This window comes from Cucurbita pepo, chromosome 10 (assembly GCF_057944985.1).
Source record: "Cucurbita pepo subsp. pepo isolate OVF chromosome 10, ASM5794498v1, whole genome shotgun sequence".
Taxonomy (NCBI): domain Eukaryota; kingdom Viridiplantae; phylum Streptophyta; class Magnoliopsida; order Cucurbitales; family Cucurbitaceae; genus Cucurbita; species Cucurbita pepo.
The window spans coordinates 18,241,970-18,257,901 of NC_141807.1; the positions used below are offsets into that span (position 1 = coordinate 18,241,970).

At 32.9% G+C, this 15,932-nt stretch overlaps 2 protein-coding genes and 1 pseudogene across 5 annotated transcripts; all 3 read left to right on the plus strand.

The window, feature by feature from the left end:
* The first annotated feature begins 1,838 nt into the window (after positions 1 to 1,838).
* LOC111803446 (uncharacterized) lies at positions 1,839 to 4,521 on the plus strand. The gene is made up of 2 exons (XM_087127520.1): positions 1,839 to 3,932; positions 4,020 to 4,521. Exons 1-2 carry the CDS (start codon positions 1,874 to 1,876, stop codon positions 4,400 to 4,402), a joined length of 2,442 nt encoding a protein of 813 aa, XP_086983646.1. The 5' UTR covers positions 1,839 to 1,873; the 3' UTR covers positions 4,403 to 4,521.
* Positions 4,522 to 7,677: 3,156 nt separating this feature from the next.
* On the plus strand, positions 7,678 to 9,907 carry LOC111803408 (uncharacterized; annotated as a pseudogene). Its single transcript, XR_015422634.1, has 2 exons — positions 7,678 to 9,412; positions 9,487 to 9,907. The product of XR_015422634.1 is annotated as an uncharacterized LOC111803408 (transcript).
* Positions 9,908 to 12,602: 2,695 nt separating this feature from the next.
* On the plus strand, positions 12,603 to 14,921 carry LOC111803438 (large ribosomal subunit protein eL33w). 3 transcript variants are annotated; one of them, XM_023687840.2, is made up of 6 exons: positions 12,603 to 12,743; positions 12,835 to 12,900; positions 12,990 to 13,025; positions 13,214 to 13,442; positions 13,535 to 13,577; positions 14,697 to 14,921. In XM_023687840.2, exons 2-5 carry the CDS (start codon positions 12,869 to 12,871, stop codon positions 13,574 to 13,576), a joined length of 339 nt encoding a protein of 112 aa, XP_023543608.1. In that variant the 5' UTR covers positions 12,603 to 12,743; positions 12,835 to 12,868; the 3' UTR covers position 13,577; positions 14,697 to 14,921. The 3 variants fall into 3 exon arrangements, with proteins under 3 accessions (XP_023543608.1, XP_023543610.1, XP_023543609.1); XM_023687842.2 differs by having other exon boundaries at positions 12,610 to 12,743; positions 12,849 to 12,900; XM_023687841.2 differs by having other exon boundaries at positions 12,615 to 12,743; positions 12,813 to 12,900.
* Positions 14,922 to 15,932: the final 1,011 nt, after the last annotated feature.

Sequence of the window (15,932 nt, forward strand, 5' to 3'; positions counted from 1 at the left end):
TTATATCATCAAAATTAATTTTAAATTATTTAATACATATTTTATAGTAATTTAAAATTATTTTTAAATAAATCCAAACTAATGATTGTGAAGTAGGTTTTCTTTTTTTAAAGAAACCAATAAAAAGATTAATTTCTTTACAACTTACATGACATAATAATGTCTCTATTTATATCATAAATTAATCTCATTTTTTAAAAAAATTAGAAATTAAATATATTTTACTCAGTCAAGTTGGGAAGGTTTTCTCCTAATGAAAGAGACACGAGAGCATAAGACAATGAGTACAGTCAAGATGGGAATGTTTTCTCCTAACGAAAGAGACACGACAGCATAAGACAATGAGTACCACAAACTTTCACATCTGGACTTAGTAAAACACATTTATTTTCTATTTTCTTGGACGCATCTTTTAGAAAAATCATAACTATTCTCTTGCATTATGACATATACGCGTAACAATCTACCTATTTGTTTCTTCTCATGTTCTTGCTCTTGACCTTAGAACTTGGGCTTTTAGGTTCTTGAGTCCTTAGTTTTTGTCATGATCTTGCCTAATGACTTTGGTTTTGGGTTCTAAAGTCTTAACCTTGGTTCTGATATAAGGTTCTCGGTTTTTATTCTTAAGACTTAGATCTTGATAGAGGTTCTAGTTTTTATTCTTGGTTCTTATTTTGTTTCCCTAAGATACTCCCCCTAAGATATAGGGGGTACAAGACATGAACTTGACAATCTATGTCCAACCCTTCATGTGTTTCAAGCCACATAGTTTTAACCCCACGTCCAAAACTTCATGCGTCCCAAGGAAGTAATCTGAACATACATCTAGAGCTTCATGTGTTCCCTGCGATATAGTCTAAACCCACACCCAACAGAGGAGAAGAAATGTCATGATGGAGAGAGAGGAAGAACCAATGGTGAATTGGATAATCGCCTATAGAAATTGTATAGTGAATCGCTAGGAGAAGCACACATTGAACGTTTTGGATGCGTTAGGTGTTGTTGGTCATCAAACTACTTCAGTAAGACTGACTGACTGGTTCAGTTCAGTTAAACCAATTACTCCAATTCGATTCAATCTGTCTAACTTAAAGTTTCCTCATGGTTATTTTATTAGGTTAGATTATCCTTCGGTATTTTAAAATAAAATTACATTGGACGGGGCTAATTTGGAGTGTTTTGGTAGAAAATAAACACTCCAAATAAACACTCATGGTTATTAAACCTTATTTTACCCGACACCTTTTGTTATATATATATATATATATCTTATTCTAATATTGAAAATAATTATTTTAAATAGAGAACAAACAAACTAACAAATTATCTAAGAACATGTTCAAACCAATAATATTTGTAACCTAAACCCGACTTTTCTATAAAAAAAAATGGGCCCAAAAAAATAGAAAATAAATGTGTTTTACTAAGTCAAGACGTAAAAGTTTGTGGTACTCATTGATTTTATGCTCTCGTGTCTCTTTCATTAGGAGAAAACCTTTCCATATTGACCGAGTAAAACATATTTATTCATATTTTAGAAAGGTTCGTGACTATTCTCTTGTATTATACATGTCTTACTTACGTCTCTTCTCCCAAATAATTATATATTTGAAATAAAATTGGATCCAAATATCACGTTCAATTTATATATCAGAAAAATTAAAACCAATAAAGAAATAATAATGAAAAATAAGGATTTGATTTTGAGATTTGACTTTTGTGTCTCTTTTTTAGGTTGGTTCAAACTAGACTTGTTTAAAATGGCATTTCCGCCCTACCAATTCTCATTACAATTTCTCTCTTATTTCAACTAAAAGTTTACTCATTATCTGTGTGTGTTCTTATCCCAATCCCAAACATCCACGGAAAGAATATGCCTAGCTTCACTTCCCTTTGGTTTCGGCTCTTTTCTTCGTATCTTTTCTCCAACTTCTTGTTTGATTCAATTTTTACATATTCAAATGCATCGACATTGTTCCCGCTTCAACAAGAAGCCGATGCTCTACTTCAAACTGGTTGGTGGGTCAATCAAAATATCTCACTTCGTTGTAAATGGAATGACATAACTTGTGATGATTCAGGAAGTATTACACGTATTCACGTAAGTAGGTCACTGCCCAAAGGGTCTACTCTACAAAACTTGAATTTCTCATCTTTACCTAACTTGGAGCGCCTTTATCTCATTAATTCTAGTCTCCAAGGGGGAATTCCTCCTCAAATATCTCAACTCTCCAAACTCACCTCTTTATATTTACTTTCTAATAATCTTAGTGGTAAGCTTCCTTTGGAATTAGGAAATTTGACAAATTTAGCCGGGCTTGTTCTTAGTAACAATATGTTTACAGGTACAATCCCTTCAACCATAGGTTGTTTGACCAATTTAATCCTTCTAGATCTTTCCTACGATCAAATAGGCGGATTTATTCCATCTGAAATAGGGAATATGAAGAGCTTGAAGTTGTTGTATTTAGACAACAACATGATCATTGGTCAACTTCCATCCACCATTGGAAATTTAAGTAATCTATCTTATCTCTCGGTGAATCGTAACAAGCTTAATGGCCCACTCCCTTCGACCTTTTGGTATTTAACTACGTTAACTTGGTTAGATCTTTCCTACAACTATTTTAATGGTTCAATTTTTCCACAAATCCAGAATTTAAAAGGCTTGGATATTCTTCAACTACAACACAATGCATTCACTGGCCCAATCCTTTTCTCTCTTGTCCATCTTACAAATTTATTCTTCATAGATCTATCATCAAATAGATTCAATGGATCCCTCCCTTTACAAATAGGACATTTAGAAAATTTGAATATTTTGAATGTTAGTTACAACATGCTTAGTGGTCCAATTCCTACGACTTTTGTGGATCTACTCCATAGTAATTCTTCTTCCGAGTATGGGTTAATACGAAATTATGGAATTACATTGGAGATTGACTTTAGTCATAACTTCATTGATGGTGAACTTCCCCATTTGTCACTTGATCATATTAGACCTACAAGCATCGACTTTAGCTACAATAATTTCATGGGCAAAATTTCAGATTCCTTCCTTTTCTTTAGAAATATCAACTTATCGTACAACAAGCTTGAAGGCAAGGTTTCTGACCAAATTCTGCATCGTTTTGATGTAAGTGTTGTTTTGGGTAATCAAAAGCTTTGTGGTAGTATTCCCCCGCTTCACCCTTGTGATTCAAAAAATCATGGAAATTTCAAAATGCTGATGATTCTGCTTCCATCAATTTTATTGTTAGTTCTCTGTTTTTCCTGCTTTGCACTTGTTCATTCCCGATCAAAGAAGAGGGTCACCCATGAGACAAAGTCAAATAAGCATGGAAATGTGTTCTGCATATGGGATTATGATGGCAAGATTGCGTATGACGATATTATAGAAGCAACAGAGGACTTCGATATTAAATATTGCATTGGCACTGGTGGGTATGGAAGTGTTTATAGAGCAAGGCTTCCAAATGGTAAGGTCGTAGCTCTAAAGAAACTTCATACCCGTGAAGCCCAAGAGACAACTCTTTTCAAAAGTTTCCAAAATGAAGTTGATATGCTGAAAGAGATAAGGCACAAGAACATCATTAAACTCCATGGATATTGCCTCCATAAACGTTGCATGTTTCTCATATATGAATACATGGAGAGGGGAAGCCTATTTTGGGTGTTGAGTAACGACAAAGAAGCAGTGGAATTGGATTGGAAAAAAAGATTGAACGTCATACGAAGAGTTTCACATGCTTTGTCATACATACATCATGATTGGATTACTCCAATCATTCATCGGGACGTTACAACCAGTAATATACTTTTGGACTCAAATTTAGAAGCTTTTTTATCTGATTTTGGTATCTCGAGATTACTTGATCTTGAGTCATCTTATCATACCACTGTTGGCGGCACTTGTGGATATATAGCTCCAGGTGAGCACATATTATCCCAATGATCAATGAACTCTTAATTTATTTTCTTAAATTATTACATTTGATTCTTTTTCTTTTCAAATTCAGAATTAGCGTATACCGCGGTCATTACAGAAAAATGTGACGTCTATAGCTTTGGAGTGGTGGCATTGGAAGTAATAATGGGAAAGCATCCTGGAGAATTATTGACTTACTTGTGGTCTAAATCTACTCCACGTATATTCATCAAGGATTTGTTAGACTCACGACTCAAATCTCCTTTACACCAAATTGGAGTGGCACAAAGTATACTTCTTACATTAACATTGGCCTTTGCATGTCTCCATCCAAATCCAAAAGCCCGACCTACAATGCAACATTTGACTCGAGAATTCAACATTCAAAGGCCCTATCAGGTTGAACTCGTATTTAACGAGATTACAATTGAACAACTTTTAAGGCAAGAGATATATCATGTACATAAGATTTAGAAATTATTAGTTTAGACTATGCATTTTCTCTTTGTTTATGTGTATGTGTTGCAGTAACTTCGAAAGTATTGTATGGATCCCAACACAAGGACATCTAAAATAAAAGAATTTTAATTGGAGAAGCTAAACCTTGACGGACTATTTCATGACTCTATAGTAAACACGGACAACTCTCTAGAATAGGGGTGTACATTCAACCCGACAACCCGGACTAACCCAACCCGAACTATAAAGGTTGGGTTGGGTTGAATTAGCATTTCGGGTAGGGTTGAGTTCATTTTTCAGAACCCGAACTGAATCGGTTCGGTTTCAGGTTTGAGAGCAAAACCTTTAGGTTGACCCGAAAAATAAAAATATGTAAAATATATTTAAAAAAAAGATTGTATTAATAGATTTGTTAGAGTTTTACCTCTTTTTTTTTATACTTTTTTGGTTAATTTTTTTTCATTAGTTTCTTTTATATATATTTTTTATTATTTTTAATTTTCTTTTATATATATATATATATATTTTTTTTTTTTTTTTTTTAAATATCTTATGATTTATACATACTTTTTTCGTTATTTTATTATTTTTAATTTCTTTCATTAGTTTCTTTTATATATATATTTTATATTTAATTTCCTTGTTTAATTTCTTTCATATATATATATATATATTAATAATACCTTAAGATTTATACATACATTTAAGTTATTTTGAAACCGCATTTAAGGTTCATAAATTATATATATATACAAATAATTTTAAAGTATATTCTAAATTTTAATGTATTTATTATTCATTTGTTCCAATATTATTACATCATAATTTATATATATTTTTATTTTTCTAATAGTTTAAGATTCGTAAAGTTACGAATAAATAAAAATATATTTTTTTTTTTTGTTTTTTTTTTTTTTTTGTTATATACCATATCTCTTTAAATAATCTTTTCTTTTTTTGTTTATTTAATTTTATGATCTATCCTTATATTTTTTATTACTTTATTCAATTCTCAAGAAAGATCGGTATTTAGTTTTCTTTCGTTTTATGACAATGTTGAACAATGTTAATATGTTACAATTTTCGCTCATTATTTTTTTTATTTTTTGTGTGAATAATTATAGATTGATTTGTGTTTATTTGTGAACTTTTAATATATTTTATCTAAGATTTATCTGAATTTATAATTAATTGTAGATAAATAAAACTTTTAATATATTTTCTTTTTACATTTTTCTTTCCTATTTATTAAACTTTATTTTACACGACACTCTTGATTATATCAAAAAAGAAAATATCTTAGTCTAATATTGATATATTGTCTTCATTTATGTCATAAATAGAAAATATCTTAGTCTAATATTGATATATTGTCTTCATTTATGTCATAAATGAATCTCCTTTTTCTGTTTGAATTTTTAAACCTAAAATAATAATTATTTTTAAAATGGTCCCCGCTTTTTTTTTTTAAATGGGTCTAAAAAAATAGAAAAAAAAAATATGTGTTTACTATGTCAAGTGGTAGCTTTCTTGACTTAGCAAAATTTATTTATTTTCTATTTTCTATTTATTTTTTCAAAAATTAATATTTAAATTCCATTTATGGATAGATCAATTTTTCACCCATACGTAAATAGTTCAAGTCAAAAAACACGAGTTTTTATTTAATTGAAATTTTGGATGTGTTGTGTTTGATATTATAGTACAATTAAATGATTTTTTTCGTAATAAAAAAGGAGGTCGTTACACATATGCTTTTATATGTGATGTTATGTTATATGATACACCAAATTATGTTATGGTATAAACGAAATGCTATGATATGTCATGATCTATGATATGCCATAATATGTTATGAAATAAGGAAATCTATGATGCACAATCTCTCTATGTCATGTCATGGAAGCTATATTATATATGAAATAATGTATAAGAATTATGAACGTATAATTACCGGATTCAACATGTCGTGAAAGAACGGAGGTTTGTCTTGCATTATTTATTGTGCCACGACGGAAAGTATGGGGACCTTACGCACAATTGTGTGTTCATGTGTATTGGGATACTTCACTATTATGATGAGTATGAAAACGTACATTAAGAGATTGATTATGACGTTTATGTTCGTTATAATGATATGACGTCTACTGTTCCCTCGAGGTGTCTGGTGTCACGGTCATGCTCGTCCAAGGCGTGTTGCCCATGGCCGCATGCCCATGACAAGCCAAACCCTTGTCATGTCTTTTCATTCTAGTGTTTTTACTTTCGTAGTTTTAGGGCGTATGACGCCTCAAAAATATCATGTCTAGGCCTGCCAGACATGAAATGCCTCAGAATGTACTACAGGGAAATATGACTAGTTGTCAACTTCTCCCTACCCAATGTTATATATGTTAAGTCGTCGTTATCTCTCTCTTGTTTGCTTATATAACGTCTCTTTCTAAAATCTCTCTCTCCTCGTTTTCTAAAACCTTCTTTTAAAACCGAGGTTAGAGGCTCGATCATACGTCGCTTGGCCGTAGGCGACGCAAGAACAAATTGGCTTAGCTCACTTGTCGTTGGAAAGTGAGTGTCGCACAATCGCTAGTCCGCTGCCTTCAAAAGTGCGATTGTGTCATCTGGCAACAGCCCATCAACGAGAGCTATCCCAACCAATAGACTTAGGGGTTGTGCAAATTTGCCTGGTGGGTCCATATTCGCATGTGTGGGTCGTGTGTAAAGAAGTACTACACATTCAATTCAGTCCAGACTAGAAAGCGGCCTAGCCTAAAAGAATGTAATTTAAATTAAATCCTAGCCATCCACAAATATAATTAATATTAATTTGTGTAATTTAAGAGGAAGAAATGTCTACGTGTGTCCCGATATTTCTAAAAAATGAGTCCAAAAAAGAGAAAATAAATATCTTTTACTCGATCAAGACTTATAAACTTTTCTCGTAAAAGAAAGCGACACCTTACTGGAAGACACAAACTTACACATCTCGACTTAAAAAAATACATTTATTTATTTATTTGCATTATTGTCTATTTCTCTTAAATTATAAAAATTAATATTTAAATCGGATTTGTGTATGATGAATTTTCCACCTTAAAACTTCAGATAGTCCGAAATATTTGAAAAAAAATCCGACCTAAATATCAGGTTCAATTTCTATAAAAATAAATCAAAACCAATAAAAAAAAATAAATGTGAGGTTTAGCACTTTTTGTCTCGTTCGAACTAAATTTTTTTTAAAAGGACATTTCCACTAAATCAATACTCGTTACAATTTCTCTCTTCCACGGAAACAATATGCCTAACTTCACTTCCCTTTGGTTTCTCCTCTTTTCCTCGTATCTTTTCTCCAACTTCTTGTTTGATTCAACTTTTACATATTCAAATGCATCGACACTGTTCCCGCTTCAACAAGAAGGTGATGCTCTATTCCAAGCTGGTTGGTGGGTCAATCAAAATATCTCACTTCGTTGTAAATGGAAAGGCATAACTTGTGATGCTTCGGGAAGTATTATAATGATTCAGGTACGGAGGTCATTGCCCAACGGGTCTACTCTACACAACTTGAATTTCTCATCTTTACCTAATTTGAAGGGTCTTTATCTCATTAATTCTAGTCTCCAAGGGGGAATTCCTCCCGAAATATCTCAACTCTCCAAACTCACCTCTTTGTTTTTAGGTTCAAATGATCTTTTCGGTGAAGTTCCTTCAGAATTAGGAAACTTGACAAATTTATTAGAGCTTGATCTTAGAAACAATATGTTCACAGGTACGATCCCTTCAACCATAGGTCGTTTGATCAATTTAAAGACTCTAGATCTTTCCCACAACCAAATAGGTGGATTTATTCCATCTCAAATAGGGAACATGAAGAGCTTGACAGGCCTGTATTTAGGCAATAACTTGATCATTGGTTCAATTCCATCGGGGTTTGGAAATTTAAGTAATCTATCTAATCTTGTGATGAAACATAATAAGCTTAATGGCCCACTCCCTACCACCTTTTGGTCTTTAACTGAGTTGATTTGGTTAAGTCTTTCCTACAACTACTTTAATGATTCAGTCTCTCAAAAAATTCAAAATTTTAAAGGCTTGGAAATTCTTGAACTACACGAAAATGCGTTCTCGGGTCCAATCCTTTTCTCTGTCGTCCATCTTACTAATTTATCCATCCTAAATCTATCGTCAAATAGATTCAATGGAACCATCCCGGTGCAAATCGATCATTTAGAGAAATTGAATATTTTGAATGTTAGTTACAACATGTTTAGTGGTCCAATTCCTACGACTCTCGTGGGACTACTTTATAGTACTCATTCTCCCTCCTATGTCTTAAATAATGGAATTACATTGGAGATTGACTTCAGTCATAACTTCATCGATGGTGAACTTCCCCGTTTCTCACTTGACAATCATTTAAGGCCTACAAGCATCAACTTTAGCTACAATAACCTCGTAGGCAAAATTTCAGATTCCTTCCTTTTCTTTAGAAATGTCAATTTATCGTATAACAAGTTTGAAGGCGAAGTTTGTGATCAAATTCTACATCGTTTTGATGTAAGTGCTGTTTTGGGTAATCAAAAGCTTTGTGGCAGTATTCCCCCGCTTCACCCTTGTGATTCACAAAATCATGGAATTTTCAAAATGCTGATGATTCTGCTTCCCTCAGTTTTCTTTTTCGTTCTCTGTTTTTCTTGCTTCACTCTTGCCTCCATAAGCGTTCCATGTTTCTGATTTATGAATACATGGAGAGGGGAAGCCTATTTTGGGTGTTGAGTAACGACACAGAAGCAATGGAATTGGATTGGAAGAAAAGACTGAACGTCCTACAAAGAGTTTCACATGCTTTGTCATACATACACCATGATTGCATTACTCCAATCATTCATCGGGACGTTACAACCTGTAATATACTTTTGGACTCAAATCTAGAAGCTTTTCTATCCGATTTTGGTATCTCAAGATTACTTGATCATGAGTTATCTTATCATACCACTGTTGGCGGCACTTGTGGATATATAGCTCCAGGTGAGCACATATTAATGAATTCTTAATTGATTTTCTTAAATCATTACTTTTAATCTTTTTCTTTTTTTATTCAGAATTAGCATACTCTGTGGTCATATCAGAAAAATGTGACGTCTACAGCTTTGGAGTGGTGGCATTGGAAGTAATAATGGGAAAGCATCCCCGAGAATTATTGACTTACTTGTGGTCTAAATCTACTCCACGTATATTCATCAAGGATTTGTTAGACTCACGGCTCAAATCTCCTTTACTCCAAATTGGACTGACACAAAGTATACTTCTCACATTGACGTTAGCCTTTGCATGTCTCCATCCAAATCCAAAAGCCCGACCTACAATGCAACATTTGACTCGAGAATTCAACTTTCGAAGGCCCTATCAGGTTGAACTCATATTTAACGAGATTACAATTGATCAACTTGTAAAGCAAGAGATTTATTATGTACATCAGATTTAGAAATTATTAATTTAGATTATGCATTTTCTCTTCATTTATATGTGTTTCGAGTCACCCAGTTCTTACAAACGTAGAACTTGTCATGAAATAGCAACCTGATTGCTTAAAAATCAAGCACTAACCTTTGAGTTCTTGAATAAGGGTAGCCTTCTAATTACTTAAACACCATGGGCTATCTTAAACCTTATCCCGAGGTAGCTTCTTGATGGCTTAAAACCAAGGATGAACCCCAAACATAACATAAACGTATAACACACCTCTGTCATGGTACTTAATAACCTTCAAGGTCTTAAAAGGATTCATTCGAGTGCATAAATCTTGAGGTTATTTGATAGGAGCATTCGAGTCCTTTTCTGTATGTCATGAACATTTCATAATAACATGCATAGTATCATAAGGTTATAACGTATCTCTTAAAGATTCTAGAAGGATCTTGAATCTTAGTTAAGGGTCATTAGGGGTAATTTTGTCCATAATTCTTGACTTATACCCGTAACATGTTCTATAAGCTTTGTGCTCCGGTATATTCCTTCTTATGGTCATAACTAAGTCTCTTATAACCTTGAGAAATCCTTGTGGTCTTAAAAACTTAAAGTCCTTATAGGGTATTTTGGTCATTTACCACATTTTCTTGGTTTAGGTTCTTATAAATAGGTCTTCTTTAGGTGTTCGAGTATTGAAATATCTTACCAATCTTTAGGGGCATTTTAGTCATTTAAACCTTTAATTCTTGGTTTAGTGTCTAAACCTACTCCAATGACTTTGAAAATTTATATGATCTTTAAAGACTATAAAAGAATATCTCTTATAAAGTTTCATCACATTTGGAGATCATCTGGGTCATGAACGAGGTAGTTTACCGTAGGGTCATTATGGTTATTTTACATCATTGCTTAGTTTAGCTATCCAATGACCACCCATTTTCATGCATCACCGTAACATATCATATTTTACCTAGCATTAAAATTTCACAGACAACGGAATTCATTCAGTAGATTACTTTAACGTTACTTGATTCCTAAGTAAAACGTTTGGTTTATGGCCTAACTCATTGTCCTTGGGTCATTTCTTCTATATTCCTTTAAATCATACTTAACTTAAAAGGTTCATATTGTATTCCAAGCAATTCCTACGCGTATTTGTTAAGAAAAAAAACTAAGATGGCTACTTACCTCATCCTTGACATTCGAGTCTTCGATTCTCAAGCTTTCGACATCCAAATTACTTAAAATTTTCTTTGCTAGATCCATTTTTCAGTCTAACGCATACGAATCGTGTATGCATCATTAGTATTGTATATATCTATAACATGGTTTCACATGACGTAGCATGACATAACATACATAGCATTTCATAGCATACATAACATCGTATAATAGGACATTGCATAAAATACATAACATAGCAACATAGGTCAACACATTACATATATAGCATAACATAACACTCCTAGTTATGGTACATGCACGTGGCATGTGTGATATATCACACAATTCTTCCAACCAACCAACAATAGAGCCATTTACTTGTTTGGCCTTAGTCGTAGTCCCTAAATATTCTTAAAGTTGGTTCGTGATTGTACTTCAACATCCAATTTAACCTATATGAACCCGATTTATCTAAAAGTATTGAATACCCTTTATCCAAAATATCGTTTTTGGATAGAGTAAGAGAACAATGTCTTACCATATCGATTTCCCCGTCATGTAATTGTCCTACATTGCCCTCTATGTAACACACCAACATGAGTTTCGTGAATACAGATCTCAGTGTTCAAACTCTTCGGTTCCTCTATCTCGATCACTCTCTGTTTCTCCTTCTCTCTCTACAAGTATGTTCTATGTGTTGAAGGGTGAAGCGAGGGATTTAATAAGGCAGGTCCTGGTTTTCCTTGGCATAATCTCCAATGGATCACGATACGACAACATTTTATAACTTTTTTTTCTTCCTCAAATGACTTTGGGTACAAAATGAATTATGTTCATTTATGTGAAAAATTTTACTATCCTATTTTACTTTGTCTTTTACCGTTTTAAAATTAAAATTGATTTTAATGTCTCGGTAATCATATGTGCACTACCAACATGTTTTAATCTATATATTGACAAACAATTTTCATCCATGTATATGTTACTCAATTAAAATATGCTCGAGATATTCTTACTCGTGCTCAGTTGCTCGATAGCAAACCAGTACACACCCGATGGTTGTTTTTCAACATGTGACTGTTGATGGTTCTCCTTTCTCGATCCTACTCTCTATTGATCTCTTATTGGTACCCTTCAGTACTTGACCATTACGTGCATAGATATTTCCCTGTCAATTTTTGCATGTTCCTACTGTAGATCACTTTTTTACTATCAAGCGTATTCTTCGCTATGTCGAGGGAACACTCTACTTTGGTCTTACCTTTCGTTCATTCATTGTTTCTAGTGCGCGAGTGACTTATTCGAATGCTGACTAGGTTGTCTGTCCCGAAACTCGTAGTTCTACATCTGACTATTCTATTTATCTTGGTAACAATCTCGTTTTTTTTTTTTTTTTTTTTTTTTGAGCGACAAGAGATAATAACAACTTTTAAAACAAAATTATAAAAGTTATTATTTTGTAAATTTTAAATAAAATTGAAAGGTATTCATTAAAATTTTGAATTTTTTTAAAATAAAAATATTACGAAACCTTTAAAAGTTTATTGATTTATTTTTTATTAATTTAGACTTAATCTATCTATTGCGCTAAAAGGGAAACCCTAGAAATTTCTTCAATCATTTTGACCCTCAAATCCCCATTATAAAAGTTCCTCTCTTCTATAAGTGGTCATCTTCTTCTCTGAACCGCAGCTCCATCTTCCTCTCTTCAACCTGCAAATCCAAGGTGATTATTCCTCAAAGATTTCCATTTTTTTTCTTACCAATGGCATTTACATTTGGTTACCGATCTTAGTTCTTAGTATCTTGGCTTGAAGACGTCATTTTACAGAATCCTAGACTGCGGCAGCAATGGTGAAGGGAAGTCAGGGAGAAAGAATCAGGTCTCTCTCCAAACCCTAGATCAAGCCGATTTGATTGCTTTATTTTCTATGTTTTTTACCGATTTGCTAATGTATTGTGTTTGTTTCAGACTCTACGTCAGAGGAACGGTCCTTGGGTACAAAAGGTAATTGGTTTCGCTTCGATTATCGAATGTTGGACTGGTTTTTTCTTAGTGATGAGTACTTTTTTAAGTGTAGTTTGATGCCAGAGAATTGATGAAACTGGATTTGAAATATGCGTTAGGTTTAGTGATTAGTTAGTGAGGGATGCTATTGTTTGTGTGGGAGCTAAGAATTTGGAATTGGTATTTAGGTCCAAGTCAAACCAGTATCCAAGAACATCACTGATTCAGATTGAAGGTGTGAATACCAAGGAAGAGGTTGCATGGTATGCTGGAAAACGGTTGGCATATATTTACAAGGCCAAAGTGAAGCAAAATGGAACTCACTATCGGTGCATTTGGGGCAAGGTATCCAGACCTCATGGTAACAGTGGCATTGTTCGAGCTAAGTTTAAGTCAAACTTGCCCCCAAAATCCATGGTAATGTGGAATGAGTAGCTGTTTCTTCATATTTGTTCAATGATGGTATATTGGGATAGGTTTTGTGATTGAATTTCTGGACAATTTTGCAGGGTGATAAAATTAGGGTATTTATGTACCCCAGCAACATATGAGGTACACTCCCCTCCACCACTCTTTTTGATGTAGAAAGGGAAAAACCATCCATGCTGTTCATCTTAATGTGATAAAAACACAGTATGCTTGATATTGCATTCCAATATTCAATTTTTGTTTGCTTTACTTAATGGGATTTGTGATGGTAGTCCTGTGATCATTGTATCATTTGTAATATGTTTTTCTCGATCTTTGTTTTTGTTTTTCTGATCTTGGGTGTTGTTATCTATCTTATGTGTGCTTATTTCAGAATGATTATTCATGGATTCTTGTCTTTTCAATCTCTAATTTGGAGCTTGATGGCAATCAGATGTTCTTGAGATGTCTTTATGTATTCTTCCAATAGTGCAGTGCGTTTTATAGGGCTGCAATACTGTGCTGTTTCGTGTTCCGAAGATTCGATTTATATTTTCCAAAATTCTAATCTGTTACACAGATTTTTTATTTTACCTTAATGTCTTTGGCTCTAGCATTATGTCTTGTCCTCACGATGGAATTTTTAGTTTTACTTTTGGACCAATTTCATATAATTCTTTTTTCTAAGTTCATTTCTTGACAATTCACATAATCCAGTCCATGCCTGTTATAGATCGGATATCTTTCTCTTGTCTGGTTATACTTTTCGTCTGGTTATACTTTTCTAGCCCTGGTTCTAGCAACCTCTGCGTCCTGTAGTACTCCGTTGTATTTCATATGAACTGATGGAAGCCAGATTGGATTCTTAGTTGACTTGGATCTATCTATATTTTCCTTTTATTGTTTTGTTTTTACAACACAGTTCATGTTTAGTTGATAAGTTCAGGGTAAACTTCATTTCTCGGTTATCGACAAACGTAAATCGTTCTGCCATGTCGTTTTCTTAAAATGGATTTTTCAACGTCGTGAATCAAGACACCACAAATTGTTATTATTTGACCAGTGTTCATCCATGAATGGGGTTTCATTTCCTATACTGATTCTGTTGTAGAACCTTCGTGTGTCGTGATCGTGAATCTAATTAATATCCGAATCTGTAGGAGTGTTTGTCTAAACTTATAAAACCAGACACCTTCACTTCTAAATGTTTTACTGCTTAGTTCATGTAGCGTTGTTTCTGATCTCTTTTTTATTTTTTTGCAGTTCCTCAAATCAGCTAGCTAGAGGGGTAAGGTTTCGTTTCTTTCTCGACTTGATGGATCATCGATAGTTTTCTTTTACTTTACTGGACCCAATGTTTAGATGATGATATTTTGATGTGAAACATGACTAAATTTGGAAGGATCATTATGGAATCATACTTTCAATTTTGACCTAGATTAATTTAATGTCAAGGCATCTCTGCAAGACTTCACTTGCATTTAGATATCTGTTCTTGATACTATTGTGAGTTTAAGAAACTTGATGGCAATAGCATGGCTTCACATTAAATCGTAACATTTTGTGGGTCGGGACGATATGGTATCACTTCCCTTTAGAAGTTGAGATATCATTTTTTTTTTTTTTTTTTTTTTTTTTGTTTTTCATACTTAGGTATGGATAAATTAAATTTGCAAGTAATGATAATAAACTACAATAATATGAGTGGGTCACAATAATATTATTTATTTATAAAACTATTAAATATAGTATGATAAAATTCTTTTTTATTTTTTTATTTTTATTATTATTTTTTTAAAATTGAGAGTATTAATAAGTTTAAGGGTATTTATGAAATACTATTAAAAGTTTAAGGTTATTGTTAAAACAAAATACTAACGATTTTGTTCAAAACTAGTGGTAAGGGTATTAATGAAATTTTGAAGTTTAAGAGTATTTGAAACAATATTGGTATACTAGAAAACTTCGAATAATTGTGAAACACCGCTAAAAGTTCATGGGATAATTGTGAAACACTATTAAAATCTAACGATGAAGGTGTTTTTGAGATTTTTTTTTAATAGTTTAAAGGCATTACTGAAATTTTTTAAAGTTTAGATGTATTTTTTAGATAAATTATTAAGTGCAAAGTTGAAAAGTATTTTTATTAATTTAGCCTACACTTAAATAGGAGGTGAGCGTTAGATACTAAGACTTGTAACGCTCGGACTTAGTATCTAGTCCATATATTCCAACACGAGTCTTTTTACTATGTTGTCTTTATTTAAATATTTTCAAGAGATTATCTTATCTAGGGTGATTAAGATTGATATAGATAATAACTACCAATTCTTTTAAGTGTTTTTCAACCGTACTTGATATGAAAACCCTCGTTAATTGGATCTAAGAACCCTCACTATCGTCATTCATTCTTATTTTGATACCCCTTCATCTCCCTCTGTATCTACTAGGTTCGAACCTGCGCACATAGAGTTATCTACACCATTTGGTAGTAATCAC

Bases quoted from the DNA above. Each gene is read 5' to 3' on its own strand.
- LOC111803446 (XM_087127520.1), top strand. From the start codon at position 1,874: ATGCCTAGCTTCACTTCCCTTTGGTTTCGGCTCTTTTCTTCGTATCTT. The intron at 3,933-4,019 runs GTGAGCACATAT...TTTCAAATTCAG, and splicing joins TTGTGGATATATAGCTCCAG to AATTAGCGTATACCGCGGTC.
- LOC111803438 (XM_023687840.2), top strand. From the start codon at position 12,869: ATGGTGAAGGGAAGTCAGGGAGAAAGAATCAG. The intron at 12,901-12,989 runs GTCTCTCTCCAA...TGTTTGTTTCAG, and splicing joins AGTCAGGGAGAAAGAATCAG to ACTCTACGTCAGAGGAACGG. The intron at 13,026-13,213 runs GTAATTGGTTTC...ATTGGTATTTAG, and splicing joins ACGGTCCTTGGGTACAAAAG to GTCCAAGTCAAACCAGTATC.